The following is an 18,473-nucleotide window of genomic DNA, read 5'->3' as shown; positions in this document are numbered from 1 at the left end:
TCTGACGGCTCTATTTACAACCCCTCACCTCCCCCTTCCCGGAACACCTCTCTCCTTTCCTGCTGTGTGTCCCCTGGCACTCATCACCCTCTGATGTGTGCCATATACACTTATTTTTTGCTGTTTTTCCCCTCCAGAATGCACCATGTCCCAGGGCAGGGACTCCTGTCTGTCTTGGTCTCTGCCGTATCCTCAGCATCTAGAACAACACCTGGCATACAGCAGGTGTTCAGTAAAGGCTCGCTGAGTGAATGGAGGACTATGAGAGATCAATTTGAAAAGTGGGGTGATCTTCTACTTTGGGAGATACTATAAATTTTTAAAGATGTGCTGGCTCAGAGTCCAGAGGGTGACGTTCAGGTTAGAGTATGCATTGCTATGGGGTCTGGTGGCTTTAATCCCAGATAAATTAAAAGTCATATAAGACTTCCTGTGTGCACTGACATGTAGACGTCTAACAAATATTTGTTGAACGAATGAATAGGAAAATGTTAACTTTTTTTTTTAAAGATTGGCAGCTGAGCTAACACCTGTTGCTAATCTTTTTTTTTCTTTCTTCTTCTCCCCAAAGCCCCCCAGTACATAGTTGTATATTTTAGTTGTGGGTCCTTCTAGTTGTGCTATGTGGGACGCCACCTCAGTATGGCTTGATGAGTGCTGCCATGTCTGTGCCCAGGATCAGAACTGGTGAAACCCTGGGCCACTGAAGCGGAGCTCGTGAAACTAACCACTTGGCGACGAGGCCAGCCCTAACTTTTATCTGAACCAAAGACTAACAGAGATGCCAGTGATTCAAAAGGCCAAAGTTTGTTCTATTATACTCGAAGTTTAGACTTTTGCCAGGTGGACGCACAGGAAGTACTTAATTTTTTGATTATACAGACATCACAATGGGCAGCGCAGCAGGAAGCGCATAGCTCAGGGCCGCAGCACTGCAGGGAACCCAGCTCCCCACCTGGAGGCGGGATCCCTCCAAGACTCAGGGTCCTCCAGTTTCAGTGGGTGATAGGCTCTCACAGATTGTCTTAAAGCTTCATGCACCCCTCTCAAAGTCCTTCCTCTCCCTCCCTGAGCGGAGAGCTTTTTCTATCAGATTCTTGGATCCCACCCCAGACCCAGCGGATCAGATCCTGGGGGGTAGGGTGGGGAGTGTGCAGCCAGGAGCCTGCATTTTAAACAAGTCTTCCCCAAGCCTTCAGGCCTGCTGCTAAAAGAGTGGCTACAATCTTTTTCCTTTTGGTGGCTCCTGGAGCAGAGGCCTCAGAATCACCTTAGGAGTGCATTAAGACATGCAGAGTCAGGGCGCCAGCCCAGTGGTGGAGTGGTTAAGTTCTCGCACTCCACTTCGGTGGCTGGGGGGTTCACAGGTTCTGATCCCGGGCACAGACTTATGCCCCACTCATTAAGCCACACTGTGGTGGCGTCCCAAGTACAAAATAGAAAAAGACTGCCACAGCTGTTAGTTCAGCAACAATCTTCCTCAAGCAAAAAGAGGAAGATTGGCAACCGATGTTAGCCCAGAGCCAATCTCCCTCACCAAAAAAAAAAAAAAAGAAAGAAAGAAAAAAAAGAAAAAAAGGAAAGAAATGCAGTCTCAGCTCCAACCCCTTGTCAACAACATCCCCAGAGTGGAAAAGCACTGCTCTGTCACGCTTGACTGCATCGACTTTCAGGACCCTCCAGCCCTTCTCTCCAACCCCCTAAAGGTTCTCTTGAGAAACTTTTAGCCCAGGAACAAGTCTTTCATTTACAAGAAGAGAAAGGCTCAAGATGCTGAGGTCTGCGTGATGGAAGCTCCGGGGGAGAAGGCTTCTGCGAGCAGATCAAGGTAAACCCTTTATCAGTGACAGTGCTTGGGCACCAAGACGGCAGAGCAGGACAGAGCATCCAAAGAGGAGGAAGGATTGCTCTTGAGGGAGAAGCAGGAGGGGAAGAGAGACCTGGGGCAGAAGCTGGGTCCAGCCCTGCTGCGCCCAGGGGTTTCCATGCTGCGGCTGTAGGGGCTCGGCTTCCCGGGGCGACAGTGTGGGGAGGTTTGCTTTTTACCCGTGGACTTCCCGAGCGAGCTAACCTGGGCGTCTGAGGGACTGGTTAACCTCGGGCAAAGTCAGACATTGTTGCTCATGGCTAAAACGACCCGTCAAGGAACTAATCACACTTATTTATATATATCTATCTTTATTTTCATATATTTTATATATGTATATATATATTTTTAAAAAGCATCCTTGAAATTGTGAAGTTTGGTTTCTGTTTAACTGTGACATAAGAGGACAACAACAAAAAAGCTAAATAGAAAGCCACTCAAATATACAAAGACCACAGAGCAAAAATCTCATCTTTTAGGAAAAAATAATTTTAACAGCCAATATGGAAAACTATTTCCTATGTATCGGCTGTAGACAGTAACCACCTCCGGAAAGGAGAGCAAAATTAGAACGTTATTGTATAGGCTTCACGGAACCACTGAAGAGGCTTCAGACGCTCAGGTCAGTGTTATTTACGGACACTGAGTCCTAGTTTAATACACCGGGAGAACCGATGTTTAGTGAGGACCTTGAAGTCAAGTGAAGACCCCCCGTTACAAGATGAATAGTGAGCCCCCGCCCTCCCTGTAGTTTCTGCAGGAACCTGGATTTTTACATGTTGCCTTTGCTTAAAGCAGGACACATCTTTTTCGGGGCTGGTCTAGAAGGACCACTTTCTTGGGAATTCTCTTCCTTCCATGCTGATGGTCTGTCTTCATGCCCCTTTCCCTCCCCTAAAGCCTGCAGAAACTGATTTTAGTCAAGCAGGCAAGCCGAAACCCTGTTATGGCCCACAGCAGCCCCGAGACGGCCACAGGGTGAATGAGAGCATCCCTCCCAGCCTGCGCGAGAGGCGCCAAGGGGAGGCTGGGGGCCGGGAGGGGGGTCCTGCCCCGTGGGTGCACCTTACCTGCCAGGTACTCGATGACTGCCGCCATGTAGACGGGAGCACCCACGCTGATCCGGTACTTGAACGTCCCCTTCTTCAGGTAACGCATCAGTCTTCCAACGGGGAAGATGACACCAGCCCTGGCTGAACGGGACAGCTTGGACATTTTCTTCTTCCCGCTCCGGCCTGACATCTTGCCTCAGTTTCCCTCTCAGCTTGCTGACACAGTGGCCTCCCGGCACTAACTCAGTGCTGAAAAGGAAAGAAGGCACATTGAGGAAGGGTGGCTGGCAAACATCTTGGGAACAGTGGCGTGGCCCTAGGGCACCGTGTGACACGCCTGGCAGCCCAGTGGAGGCAGCTGAGACCTGGCTGCCACCGTAGGGCAGTGCAGGTAGGGGGCAGGGCATCAGCAGCCCCACCCATAAACACCTCCCCACATCATCAAGCCAGCCCAACCTCCACAGGAGGGGCCAAAGAAACTGTCACTGGAGAGCGAGATCACAGTTCCCAAGTCAGCTGAATAACGGCCCCCAAAGTTGTCCAGGATGTCATCCCCAGAACCTGTGCATATGTTGGCTTCTGTGGCAAAGGGATTTTGCAGATGCAGTTAAGTTAAGGATCTTGAGATGAGGAGATCATCCTGGGTCATTCGGGTGGGCCTGATGCCATTGCAAGGTCCTTATTAAGGGGGCGGCAGGAAATCGGAGGGAGTAGTAAGAGAGACGACAGAAGGAAATGGATTCTCCCCTCAGTCTCCAGGTGGAACCAGGCCTGCCAACACTTTCCCCTTAGTCCAGAGAAACTGATTTTCCACCTCTGACCTCGGGAACTATGTGTATTGAGAACTATGTGTATGAGAATAAATGTGTATTGTTTTAAGCCACCAAATTTGAAGGTAATCTGCCACAGCAGCAACCAGAAAACTCATCCAGCTCCTCTGCCCGGCTTTGCTTCTGCCTATTTTAATACAGTACTTAGTCAATCTGGCCACGCCTCTGACAATGCTTAGCTCTGACCAGCAACTCAGAGCTGGTGTGCACTTCTCAGACGGAAACACCCTTTTAAATTCTCCAGTAATGTAGCATTCTTAAACAAAAAAACATGCCAGAAGCGGCAATTTTATTGAATATGCTGATGCAGAGGAACCAAACATAGCAAATTCAAAGCTATAATGCAGCCCATGCCTCGGCTCCTTGGAGTGGGGGATCCAGGCTGAGCTGGGGGAGACACTTCAGAATCAGCTTGAAGAGGTGACCTCAGTACAATGCACCAAGGGATGTGTACATAATTCATTGTTATTTCAGGAAGCTATCTTTCGTGCAAAGACAAAATAATTATATACTTCTGAAAAAGTCTTTGTAAGGCGAAAACTAATTCAGAGAATTGTAATAGAGCTTAACCTGTTGCTTGAGGGAGTCCTGTGACCAAAAAACGGAAGATAATCCAGAATAAGTAAAAGCAAATATCAAAGAGTTAACATGCAGGAGCAAAGAAAAGGAAACAGAACATTTCCAGGAAACTCGTGAATGCATCAAGGCTGTTTGCCCCAGGGGAAACGTCATTCTCAGTGGCCATTTTCCTTTGGGGATGGAAAATGAGAAAGTCGAAAATAAATTGAAATTGGTTCTATATGTTGAGGTGGTCCTCTCAAATTTTGGCTACGTCAGCCTACACACCGCCAAGATGGCAATGAAGACATCTAAGAAAGTGGCTGAAACGATGATGGAAGAAAGTGCTAAATGACTGCATGGCTAACAGGAAAAATACAAAACTGGGATTTATTTAATCTGGATGGAAGAATGAACATAGAGCTCAATTTTAAAGTATCTGATTGCTCCGTTATGACTGAGGAGTTTTATATAAAAACTACAGAATGAGCAACAAACCCCATTCTCATACCGGAGGAGAATGATGCAAGTTGGAGGCATTTTATTACATGCTTCACACACACTATTTTTAAATGCTCTTACACACTTACTGTGCTCCTATGTTGTGTCGTTTTGCCACTAAAAGATGTAGGTATTCATCAAAGTTAAGTACAAGCAAAGATGAGCAAATAGCCTTAGGATATTCTCTCTTTCACAGTAAGGCACAAGGATAAAACAGTACCACCACTTTTAGAACTTTCATATTTTCCGCGCTTCCGCTGCTAACGCTCATAAATCTATTTACAGATATCTCTCTTGGAGGGAGCAAGTGACGGCATATGAGGGGTACAACCATCAATTTATGTTCAGGAAACTTAGGGCAGGCATCAGTGAATGTCTGGAGCACCTGCTGTTGGTCATCACCGTCCCAGGGGACAGGGACACATAAAGCAATGTGAAATGGCCCCTGTCCTCAGAGAGAGCTCCGCCGCACAGGTCCGCTAGCCGGTAGCGGTGTTCAGAACTGAGGTGGCTCCCGCCATAATGGAAAGAGCCTGGGATTCAGAGCAGGAAGCCTGGACATGGTCCCACTTCTACATAACTAGCTATGTGGGCTCCACATGTCATCTGCGCAGGCCTCATCTGTAAAACAGGGAGGTGACTACTTGATCTTGAAGGTCCTCTGGTCTTTAACATTCCAATTTTTGTGAAATGCACTTTCAAATGCTTTTGGAAAAGCAGCTTAGTCCCTTTAGGAAATGAGTTCTAAAGAGTTACGAGCCGGTTCATAACGATGTCTTAGTATGGTGACTCCACTAAGCTTTTTTCAGTGACTGGTAAGCGAGGGGATGGGGAAGATTAGTAGGTCTGGTTGCCAAGGAAACCACCTGAAAAGCCCATCACAGGGTGGACATCCCTGGTGGATAGGGTGTGTACTGGATGGTCACGATCTTTCCCACTGTCCGAGAGAGCACGGAGCACAAAGGCCACAAGGGCAGGCCCCCTCCATCCCCCCGTCCCGCATTTTTCTCAAACAAAAACACCCAGGGAATGACTAGGTGTGCAGGATAAAGCAACCTAGGGACTTTCCCATATCAGCCAAGAGAAGTCACAAATTGCCCTAAAAATTGGAAATTAGGACTGTCAGTAGCAGGAAAACAGGAGACTTTAGGGGATTGACGCCTAAAATATTCATGAAGACAAACTAGCCAAGGGAGGAAAAGCAGGGTTAGATCAAACGGAGAAACACAGCAGCTGAAACTGTAAGAGGGAGGGGCGACCCCACACCCAGCACTTTGTCACAAGACTTTCTCTGGCTTCCAGACTTTCCTCTAGGTTAGGGCTTTAGAGTGGGGGACGCAATTCCATTGGAAGCCGAAGTGGGAGACTGCTGCATGTGCTTCAAAAGGGCTGCAGAGCTCTCTGTGCCTGGGGAACCCATCTTTCAGACACTGTGCTGGCTTTAAGCCACGGACACCTAACTCCTGGGCCCCAGGGGCTGGGAGGCCCGTGCACGTTGCAAGAATCAGTCCCCATCCAGGAATCCCGGGGGAAGCAGAGAGGAGGCTGAGGGGAGCTGACACGTCAGGCCTACTGGAACCCAGACAGAAGGAAGGGCTGCGCCTCCTCAGACCCTCCAGAGAAGACCCTGCTTTCCAAAGACCACCCCTGCCCCGCAGCCTGTGCTGGACTCTGTCTGGAGCGGGGAGCAGTTATAACCCCTAATGTCCTTCTTTTCCAGGCCACCCTTCCCAGGACTCTACCCAGTCTTGGGAAGTCAAGAGTTAAAAACTTAAAGGGGTTTTCTCTACTTCCTGGGAATGTGAATCTCTGTGTGGGGCCACTCATGGATGGAGAAAAGAACTATTGCAATGGGAAACGTGTTTCATCAGATTAATACTTAAATGTTTACATTTATTTACCTTCCGCTCTAAAACAAATTTTGCTCTACTTAGGCCAAGCTTAAGGACTAGAGTGCATTACGTTTGTTTACACGTTTGAAGAAAGATGGCTGGAGGAAGCTCTCGGAGGGTTATAGGCACCGTGGGGCCAAGCTCAGGCGGCCCCAGCCTCCAGGCTGCTCATGGGGTACTTAAGAGGAACTGGGAACCAGACCAGACCCAACCCAGATCTGCGATACACCTGTCCTTTCATATCTGAGAGACCAAGGACAACCAAGGTATGAAGTCTCGTAATTATTCGCAGAGTGAATGGGAGAGTTTGAAGCATGTTAGCAGTGGGGACAGGACTATACACTCAAAACTCAGGGAAGAAAGGGGAGAACGCTGTGCTGCCTGCTCACTCGCTCGCCTCCAAGAGCACAGCGTCGGGAGAACAGAGCCGGTTTGTGTGCGCTGGGCAAGAGGGCCTGTTCAGACTCTCTTGTCCTAGGATTTATTTCTGTGATTGAGTTTTAAGCCTATAAGGACACCGACGCATTAGATTTTACAGATATCACAAGGGTAAATATTAAATTGCAGCACTGACTCAGACACGGGCAATAAACTCACACCAGCCTATTCAAATAACTACTGTATTTCATTGATTTTATGATACTCTTCTTTTTTTTTACATCTTACTGTCTCTAGACATCAGTATGCATCTTGCAATCTATGACATCATAGGTTCAATGAAAGGCAATATTTATGGAGCATTTATTATTGAACAAGAAACTACATCAGATGTTGTGAAATATACACTGCCCCATCTTCCAATATTTTCCAATGAAGTTGCATGATAGACCACAATAAAGTTTCAAACAGATGCTAGAGACACGGCTCTCAAACTGTGAGCCAAGGCACCTTGGGACACAGCAGCGAATATTCAAGCTTTCAAGGGAAATACAGTGATATGTGACCTCTGTCAGACCCCACAGCTACCAGCCCACAGTGGTTCTCCGGGTGGTTCACGGTGGATTGCACTGTCTTCCTCTGATGCTGTTCTGCCTTTGCAAAGCTGAGTTTTTGGCAGTTGCTGTGATTGAAAAAGCAAGTGCCGGGTGGAAATCAGTGTAGAACAGAAAATGAGAGTTGCGGTGTCCAATCTGATTCTAAGGTTTGAGAAGTTGTGCAGTGCCCAACAGGTGCACACATCCTATTTATAATTCATTGTGGTTATTTAAGAATGGGATAGAAATATTCTTTTTTTCTTCTAATTCATGCGTTAATATTTTTTCAAACAGCTACTAAATTGTTAGGACATAAATACTTAAGTTGTTTGAACCTGACCCCTTAATAAATGGAGCTGATAGGCATTTCTTCTGGCCTAGGGGCTCCAAGAAAAAAATGACCCAGACACTAAGTTCTCTGTGAAGTGAGAAAGCCTGGGGACTTCTCTGTTAGGGCCGCCCACCAACAAGCTGAAACAGATAATTCTGACATGCTCAAGGTCACCCTGAAACAAGGAAAATAAAGAAGTTAAAAGAGTTATTTAAAACTTTGCGTTCATTATGTCTTGAAATCCAAGAAATACTTGCACATAGTAAAATAAAGCCAAAAGTAAAGAAATGCATAAAATGAAAAGCAACAGTCTTCCACTCCACTCTTCCTACTCCCAGCTCACGGCCAGAGGCGACTCCACGTAACAACGTTTAACTTCAGTTCTGGCGGTTACCTCCCAAACCGCTATCGTTTATACCTCTACTTCTCGATTTATTTTCACTTTTAGACGGTGTCTATCAAAGCCTGTGTCAGAAGGATGAGAACTCAACTCACTTTTCTCCTCCCCTTTCCAACTGTTGACAGCATATTTTCATTTTCATTTCCTCCACTGATTGCCTTGGAGCCTTTAAATAATTTACTTCAATCTCTATTTCTGACTCGACCGACTTTAGGGATCATCTCTCGAGTCACTGGTATATAAGATGAGGATGTGCGCGCCCAACCTTTCCCTGGTCCTCTCCTCCCTACTTTATCATCTCATTTCCACCTTTGTCTTCCTTACTTTCCATTGTCCTGATTCATAATGTTTACATATATTTATTTTACTTATATTTTATTTCTATATATATATTTATATACTTTTTTTTGGTGAGGAAGATTGGCCCTGAGCTAATATCTGTGCCAGTCTTCCTCTATTTTGTACATGGGATGCCGCTACAGCGTGGCTTGATGAGCAGCATGTAGGTCCGCATCCAGGATCTGAACCATTGAACCCCAGGCTGCCGAAGCAGAGCGCAGGAACTCAACCACTATGCCACTGGGCTGGCCCCATAAAGTTTATATTTTGTTCTGTAATTACAGTGAAATCTTCATTTTGTCTCTAGGTTTATTTTGAAAATTAAATGCCTACAAGCAGCATCTATAGGATCAAGACTTTGTAAATACCGTTCCCTTCAGAGTCAAGTGGGTGCTAGCCTCACATTCCTTCTCTGTGGTCCAACGCTAGGACCCGTACGTCTTAATAAGAAGTGGATTCTCTTTGTTCTGAAAACGAGTTGTTCAAAATCATTCCACATTTTACTTGGCTCAGCATGTGGATCACGTCTTTCTTGTCTAGCCCCCCCTCCCACCCCCGAGTTACTGATTACAGTCACTTCTTCCCAGCAGCAGTTCTGTTCTGTAAAGCAGCCGGGACCCTGGAGCCCGGAACAGGGGTGCTGCCCTGCTCCTCGGGTTAACGGGGTTAGGGTGCACCAGGCTCCAGTCACAGCTTCTTCATCAGCAGACCAACACACAACCTTGTTTTGTGTGTGTTTCTGTTTAAAGACACCTTGTTTAATGTTACTGTTGATTTATTACCATTGAACTCGCAGCACACAGCACTTTCACTCCTGCCTGAATGACCCTTATCCAACACATGCATTTTCTCCAGAAGGCATCTCGCAGCTTTCTTGTGCTTACAACACAGACAGCACTTCAGCACTACACTTGGGGGCCATTTGAAACAGTGAAATCACCAACAGAAAGCACAAAAACGTGAGAATGTGGCACTAAATAGACCATGAAAAGGACACTAGCTTACAGCGTGAGAGATGAAACAGAAAGGCTGAGCGTGGTCTAGTTTGACCTCAGCTGGGTCTGGTGTGCAGTGGGTGATTCAATTATTTTTCCTGCTCTCTGCATGTTCTTGAATGACCACAAAAGCGCCATGAGTATTGACTTTGGGGTTACAAATAAATTTTAGTGAGTAGGTGAATTTGTAAATACGGAATCCACGAATAACGAGGATTGGCTGAATTTCCTTTGTTCTTGTTGACAAAAGAGAAATGGGCCTTTACCATATCCTAAAAATAACTCAGCTTCTCACACATGCAGTGTTGCTCTTTGCAGGGGCCACTTTCTTCCCAGAGACATTTATGCTGCACCCTCTGACCTCGGGCTCCATTTGGAAGGATGGTTTTACCCAGCGGTCGGCCTGGGACTGCGTTCCCGGCTCGTCCCTGACCCCTCGACTTCTTTCTTGGCTTTTTCCCTTGTTTTCCTGGTCATTCTTCCGAGACAGTACAGAGATGTAAACTTTGTTTTCTTACACAAATGGAACAGTCTTTATTGAATGATCTTTGGATTATCGTTTAGTGGGTAAATAATTTTTAGCGTCAAAATCATTTTGCTTCAACATTTTGCAGCCATTGATCCATCATTTTCAGCATCGAGAGTTACAGAGAAGTTTGGTGCCACCACCCTCCAAGCTTTTAGATTTTTCTCTTTATGTTCTAAAATTTCACAAGGATGTGTCCAGTGTGGGTCCTCCCCTACCCCGGTCATCCTGCTCAACACTTGGTGATAAGCCTGTTCAACCTGAGGGCTAGCGTCTTTCCTAACTCCAGGAATTCTTTTCTCTTACGTATGTGATTATGTCCTCCTGTTTCTTTATTTCTCCACCCCTCTCTCTACTTGTCGCTTACCGGGAGGCCTGTGGACCAGGTGTTGATCTCCTCCAAGTCTCTTATCCTTTCCTTCTTATTTTTTCTGTTCTTTCAGTATCTAATTTTGGCAATCCTATCATTAATTTCCAAGAGCTTGCCCTTGTTCTCTGACTGTTCCTTTTTCATAGCACCCTGTTCTTTCATGAATGCACCACGGCTTCAAATCTTTCTGAAACTTGTCAGGATGTGTTTACATTATCTTCTGTTCTCTAAATTGTTTGATCCAGTCAGTTGTCCTATTTATTTATTTTTATCTTTCTCTTGGCTTTCCTTAAATGCTTGGTGATCTTTGGTCATACATTTATAGTTAAGAATGAAAGACAAGGCTGATGTTACAAGCGGATAGGAAAGCTTTCCTCCACTACGGTTTGGAAGGCATGGTTCCTGTTTGGGATCTGTTTGGGCGCGTGTGTAGATCTCGCCAGTTAGCAGGAGTCACCTGAGAGTGCCCAGGTAGGAAGTGAGAGCCCCCAAATGCCAGAATGAGGGAGCTGTATTTTATTTATTTATTTTACTCCTAGAAATTCTAGACTTGCCCTGTAGTTGTTTGATTTCTTTAGAGAGGAAACCTCAGATTGTTAGTTTGGAGGATAAATGCCAGATTGCCAGAAACTCTACCAGAAGTAGGGGAGGGCAAGAGGCTAGTTCACCTGGCTGTTTTGGAGACAGACCTTCAATGACACCCCATTTCTCCTCTGTCCACCTCCAGGGCAGCTCCCTCCTGCTTTTACTGAGGCGTTCCATGTGACACTGTGCCCCTGGTCCCACGTACTTTCAGTCTTCCAGAAATTTGCTGAAATCTCCCATCTGATGACCAACACCAGCACCCGCCCCTTTGCTGTTAATTGTTGATTTTCTTTGTAGTTCTTTTTTTTTGAAAGATGGGCCCTGAGCTAACAGCTCTTGCCCAATCTTCCTCTTTTCTTTTTTTTTCTTCTCCCCAAAACCCCCAAGTACACAGTTGTATATTCTAGTTGTAGGCCCTTCCAGTTGTGGCATGTGGGACGCCACCTCAGCATGGCCTGATGAGCGATGCCGTGTCCGCGCCCAGGATCTGAACCGGTGAAACCCTGGGCCGCCAAAGCAGAGCACGCGAACTTAAGCACTTGGCCACGGGGCCAGTCCCTTCTTTGTGCTTCTTGACCATGATTTCTGTGGGCTCTAGAGAAGGAAATTACAAGGGCTCAAGCCCATCATTTTGAACTGGAAACTGAAAATGTCATTTTAATTCAACATCTTAACAAACATAATTTTGGAATTAGCCTAGAAATGAGTGTGTTGGTAAGGAGGAAAAGCTCCACTGGTTTCTAATTGAGTGATAATGTCAGACTGAAAAAGTTAGATCACTCCACCACCAGGTGAGCTGTTGGAAACGAACTGGTCCTGAGATAATTGAAGAGTATAAAATTTCCTACCAAGAGATTATATAAGACATTAATATAATAGAATAAAATTCAGTGTGTCTGTATTTGCCTGATTCTATAAACAATATTTAAAATTATGCTGTAATCCCAGAAGGGAGGAGAGGAAATAAAGGAAGAATCCTAAGCATTTGCCCGTATTGAATGAACTGCTTTTGGTAAGAAACAGTAAACTTTACTTAATACACTGACAGCTTCATGAAAAGACAAGAGAGCCTGGTTTCTTTAGACCAAAATTTCCCGTTAATTCAAATAAGTTCTTTGTCAAGCGTAAATAGCTGATAGAGTAAACCATTATTTCATGCTTCAAACAACTTCTTGAAATTTTTATTATATGTAAACTGATGAGGAACATGGTAAACTAGCCACCAGCAATCCTGAGTTAAATGACCATTTCTCTGCAGTCAAGCTTCTGCAAAGTGGCTCTTAAAAAGAGAGAGCAGTCAGTCATCGGAGACTGGGAGCAATAATTACAGGCCAGTGTGTCACGGGTGAGGTTTGGTTGGGCCGATGAACCCTGACAAAGGATCTGGAATTACAAGACAGCTTACTTTAAAGTACTCATTTGAGATCATTCTCCTCAAAAGTATACAAATCAAAATGCTACCATAGATATCTTATTTTAAATCTAGAAATAAGAGGTCTTATAGATTTGTAATGATGGAAATGAATTTTAAAAAAACTCTAAATACTGTTTTCTGAAATGTTCATGAACATGAAATTCATAACATCATCCCCTAATGGTTTCGTGTACTGTTTTAAAATTGCTGAAATTTATTCAATTTATTCAATTTTAGTCCCCGTGATATTTCCCTAATCTGAAGGACTGTGCTTCAGAATATTTTATATTGTAAATATTTATGAAACAACGAAGTAGACACTGCAAAGAAGCATCTTTACTCTGTCAGTTCAAAACTATCCTTTGGGAGAATAAAATGAGAGGAAATAAAACTAGGTAGGACATAAGGGAATTCAATATAAACATATTGACTATATGTAGAAATATATTTTTAAAGGGCATAAAAAAATCTCTTAGACAGCCTCACACCTAACAGAATTCTAATATATTTTGGTGTGTTACCCTAAGTACTGCATTACAATAATAATAGTTTGTTAGTATTATTTTGTAGCTGTAAAAACCATTTTCAGTAATACTAGCTAAATCACTTGCTCTATTACACTTCCATTTATGAACTCCAAGGGCAAATCATTATTGCACGAGTAATACTTTCCAAACCATTTTCTTCCAAGGCCACCTTTAAGTGAATGAGAATAGTCAATAATTTTATCGTCATATATGTTAAAGTACATTAACAATTTATAATGTAAAGAGCTATATCAAGTGGAATTTCATCAAAATGACACAGGGATCAAATTAACCAAATTAACCAACCATGAACGTTAGAACCAAGCATTAACCCAATTTATTTAAATTACACTATTGGATTACAAATCATTCTCTTTTTAAAAAGTATTTCAAGTCATGTCCTGGAATAATGTATCGGGAAGCTCAGCTGCCAGCACGCTCTTTGTAATTCAGAGGCAGAGACTGCCTGGCCGTCTGGGCCCTCTGGAGGGGAGCAGGGCCCGGGATGGGGGCGGACAGGGAGTGGGTCTAGGGTATCTGCTCCTACTGCAGCACACGGTGACTTCGAACATGTTTTGTTGTCTTTGTTGAACCTGAGCTAAGGTTGAAAGTACAAGTTGTTGATATATATTTTGCTTCTTTGTTATTAAGCACGTTATTTCGAATATAAATATGGTACCACCTATGGTACCAGTTGGACAAGAAATGAATGTAAATGGATGAATAAAAATAACTTCAGTTTCTCTTTCAATCTGAGTAATGCATGCCAGGAGAAAATGAACCCATGTGCCTTCCTGAATCTATTTATTCATGGAAAACAAAACAAAAACAAAACCCTTTACTGGGTCTAGTCTGGTCTCTCATCTTGCTTTTTGAGAACTGACAAACAGAAACAGTGGGCAAGCTGTCCTGTTTCCTCAAAATCTAATAGTTTCAAATTGGTAGTGAGGTTTATGGTTATAAACAGCGGCCTGTCTTGCTTCTCTGAGCAGGGGACTGGCTTTGTCTGAGCCAAGACAAGCTCCTTAGGTGGGAGTGAGGGGATGGGGGAGCTCCCTTTGTCGGGGGAGTGAGTGTACCAATACCAGACAGCAGGTGGGCTGCAGCCCCTGGTGTTGCCTGACCCACCAGGGGCTTCCCGAGACACCCATGTCTGCTGGGCAACTGAGTACATAGCTGGCACCAGCTGTGGGCTCTCAAAGCTAAAAGAGACTGCTCTAAGCAGAGGCAGCTGCCCAGGAACCCCTCTTTCTCCATCCTTTCCCCTGCCTGCTCCTCCCTACCGTTTTCCTTTCCGTCAGTCCTCAGGCAGTGGTTGTACTATGGGGACAAGCGGCTGGGGGGCTGTGGCTTCAGTTGTAGTATTCTATGCTGGGGACAGGCAGTGTAGCTCCCTGGTCATGGCTGTGTGGGTCCCCCATAGCCCCTGGGCCCTGGCCTATTTTATCAGCTGCACCAGGCAAAGGCAACCACCAGCCATAGTGTCATTCTATCTGTGGGTGGAACCAGCTAGAGCTCCAGGGGGCCTCATGGAGGGAGAATGGAAAGTGCAGTAGACCAGAGTGTGTGGGGCGGGCTCCAGTTCTGCACTGATTAGCTGTGGCCTGTAGGCAAATCAGTTGATTTTTCATAACCTCCCATTTGCTCAAATAAAACCTTTCAGGAGCTCTAATAAATAAAATAAACGGAAGGAAGGGGAGCTGTGCTGGGTGGAATGGGGAGGTGCCTGGGAACCTCCATGGCTTGGTTCCCACCTTTCTGGCCCTGGGCCTCTGAGGAACTCTGGGCTCTGTGGAGCTCACCTGAGAACCATTGTACCAGGTGACCTCTGACGTCCTTTCTAACCTGAAAGATGCTAGCTACTATTCTACGAAGATGCCAAAAACGTCACTCCTTCTGACCCCCGTCTGTTACTTACATTCATAGAGATGGAACAACTGGGTAGAATTAAGTCACATCTTTCCTTTGAAGTCACTATTTCATCGCCCATGACAACCACAGGAAGCAAAAACAGGACCTGAAAAGATCTGCTTTACTTAGCTTGCGGGGCTGCCTCTTCTCCACCCCAAGACAATGATCTACGCTATTCACTAAAAAACAGCCGAGGTGAAAATCCATTTTAGTAGTAAGGGGCCAACACTGGAGTTGATTACCGCCTCACTGAAATTCTGGAAGACTAATCAATCTGGAAGTCTAGCACTCTGGTGAGGAAGCCAGTGAATTATTGTCTGATCTAAAAGTTTATGTTGTGTAATGTATAAGCTACTGGAATTTACCTTTTCATAGTCTACCACCACTATTTAATTTTAATGGTTTTACTGAACAGTGAAGGCAGCACAAAATACAAGCTACATAATCCTGTGTACATACCATTAGTAGTGCCAGGGCAGTAAATACAGGGCCTGGGTTTTCCAGGGTAAGTTTGATTTTATTTTGTTATATTTTTGTCTTGTTGTTATGGAAATATCCCAAATTTAGGCATCTAAACTATATCATCAGGACTGCCTCTCATATCCAGAAACAACCCCCAAATCTTTGGTCAGACCATGTGGCACAGTTTGGTCGCTGTAAACAATATGGTCGCTGTAGCTAATTCTTCTGACATCACAGAGTCAGCTGAAGTAAACATTCCTGTCCTGAGCTGGTGGTCCTACACATATTTCCACACACGTTCCTGTCAAAGCACGAGAATTCTGACTTGAATTACTCACTCCATTCCAAGTCCAAATTGGCAATGCCAGTCAAATAAATCGGGCAAAGTATGATGGATGGTGAGATGGATAAATGAACAGCGAGGGCTTCAGAGAAACCACCAAATTTATCTTATTTAATACTTCTGACAAGACAGTTTAAAGTACAGTGTTATGTGGCTCAATCTGATGCTCTTTATCTTTCATTTGACATAGATAAAATAGTGAGGCAAAAAAGGAGTCAAAATAAAAATCTGCGTATACTAATATTAATGGACATAATCTGAGAATCATTGGAATGCTGGCAGCTCCTTGTTTTCAGCACACAGATGTAAGGCTACAGGGCTGTGAAGTGGGGGTGCCTGGGCTGGAGTCCTAACTCCACCACCCTCTAGTTGTGCGACCTGGGCATGTTCTTAACCTCTCTTTTCTTTTCTATAAAATGGGTGTAGTAACAGTACCTACCTATAGGGCTGTTGTAAGAATTAAATGAGTTAATACATATAAAGTACTTGCAACAGGACCTGGCAGGTAGTAGGCATTTAACAAACGTTAGCTATTATGACTATTTCCACAAAGGAAACAATTTTGGAGAATTATTTTCATAGAAGGCAGGCTAACGTTGTCCCTCCATTTCAAAAGCAACCACAGTCATTTGTCAATCAAACGTTCTGAGAAACCCGTCATTAGGCAATTTCGTCACTGTGCAAACATCAGTGTACTTACATCAACCTAGATGGTATAGCCTCTTACACACCTAGGCTGTATGGTGCTCATCTTATGGGACCACCGTTGTATATTGATCAGTCATTGACCCAAATGTTGTTATGTGTTGCACGACTGTACTATAACACCATAGTGCTTGACGATGTGTGTATGGTAATGTGAAGCTTAAAACCCAGTAACATCTTTCTATTTCCCTCACTGATCTTAGGAGCTGGTGTAAAGGGATGGTAATGAAATTTTAACCCTGGGAAAACTCTGAGAGCCACGTAATCTACTGAGAACTTTCATGACACCGAACGCTTTGGTTTTTCCCAAGGCTGGGCACTTTTGGGCCCCTCCAAGTCCAATCCCCTATTACCCAAATTCCATCTGCCTGGGAATTCACAATCATCACAATGTTAGAATCAAAGGATTTCACAAAATCATAATCTTAGACTGAAAGGGCCTGAAGTAATAATCACTTAGTCACCCCTCCTAATTTTAGCCACAATAAAAGGTGTGGCATGGGAGGGGTGGAGGTCATGAAACGATGGGTCCATGGCCACACAGTCTGTGTGAGAGCAGACGTAGGACCAGCCCCTACCCCACTTCTAGAGCCCCTGTCTGGGGCTGTTTCTCCTACACTCTGTCTGTCACATGCTTCATCCCCCATGGCACTTACATACACAATTGATACTCAATAAATATTCCTTAAATGAGTGAATGAATAAACGAAACCAGCCTTAAATATTTATTTCAACAGCAGTTTGGGGTTCCTTTTGTGATTTTTTTTGGGAAATGAATTATCTTCTCAACATTATCCTTCCCTCCAGCTTAATTCCCAATACACATCCCAGTGTGCATCCAGGAGAGAAAAATCCCCCATCCTCAAGTTTTCACTGCATTCCTTTTTAAAATACCACCTTCCAATACCATTGTTAGAACTCACATTCTCGGGGCCAGCCCAGTGCACAGTGGTTAAGTGCACATGTCCTGCTTCCCAGCAGCCCAGGGTTCACCGGTTTGAATCCCGGATGTGGACATGGCACCGCTTGGCACACCATGCTGTGGTAGGCATCCCACATATAAACTAGAGGAAGATGGGCACTGATGTTAGCTCAGGGCCAGGCTTCCTCAGCTAAAAAAAACAGAGGGGGACTGGCAGTAGTTAGCTTAGGGCTAATCTTACTCAAAAGAAAAAAAGAACTCCCATTCTCTCCTATTCATTTTTTTTCTTCCCAAGTCTAATTTAAGGTATTCATAGAATCCTAGAGATGGAAGAGACTGTGAACTATTCCTTCAGTTCACTCCTTAACCTGAACTGTGGCAGGGTGGGCCAGGACTCAGCCTTGCAAGGGAGTTGACACAATCTTATTAAGAAAGGGGAAGAGCTGGCTAGAGCTCTGTGTCTGCGCCAGGCTTCCTCTCCCTGCCTTGTCCCTTTTCCCCTTTTCCTCCAAATCCTACTACATTCTCTATGCCGTCTGCCCCAATCCCTCCCTTCCAGCCTAGAACTCTCTTTTCCCTTAAAAAATTGTTGTAGCATTTTATTTGTGACTTTTTTATTCTGGTGAGGCAGATTGGCCCTGCGCTGACATCTCTTGCCAATCTTCCTCTTTTTGCTTGAGGAAGATTGTTGCTGAGCTAACATCTGTGCCCATCTTCCTCTATTTTGTATGTAGGATGCCGCCACAGCATGGATCTATGAGCAGTGTGTAGGTCTGAGCCTGGGATCCGAACCTTTGAACCCCAGGCCACTGAAGTGGAGCGCCTGAACTTTACCGGTACACCATAGGGCTGGCCCCTATTTGTGACTTTTATTACACACTGTCAATCACTTTTAAATTGTTAATTGTATTTAGTTAGCCAAGCTTTACGTTAATTAATTCAAATTGTAAAATTTCAATTACTATAACA

General features: G+C 44.7%; 1 protein-coding gene across 2 annotated transcripts in view; it reads right to left on the bottom strand.

Annotated features, from left to right (window-relative positions):
* MACROH2A2 (macroH2A.2 histone) overlaps positions 1–18,473 on the bottom strand; it is a 50,856-nt gene that overhangs the window by 27,814 nt on the left and 4,569 nt on the right. For both annotated transcript variants that reach the window (XM_005602433.4, XM_023644212.2), the window contains exon 2: positions 2,938–3,168. In XM_005602433.4, coding sequence (XP_005602490.2) covers positions 2,938–3,109 — 172 coding nt within the window. In that variant the 5' untranslated portion in view covers positions 3,110–3,168. The remainder of the gene's footprint in view (positions 1–2,937; positions 3,169–18,473) is intronic.

Source organism: Equus caballus, chromosome 1 (genome assembly GCF_041296265.1).
Source record: "Equus caballus isolate H_3958 breed thoroughbred chromosome 1, TB-T2T, whole genome shotgun sequence".
Taxonomy (NCBI): Eukaryota; Metazoa; Chordata; class Mammalia; order Perissodactyla; family Equidae; genus Equus; species Equus caballus.
The sequence above is the reverse complement of the archived record's forward strand: the minus strand, read 5'-3'. Positions and strand labels throughout refer to the sequence as shown.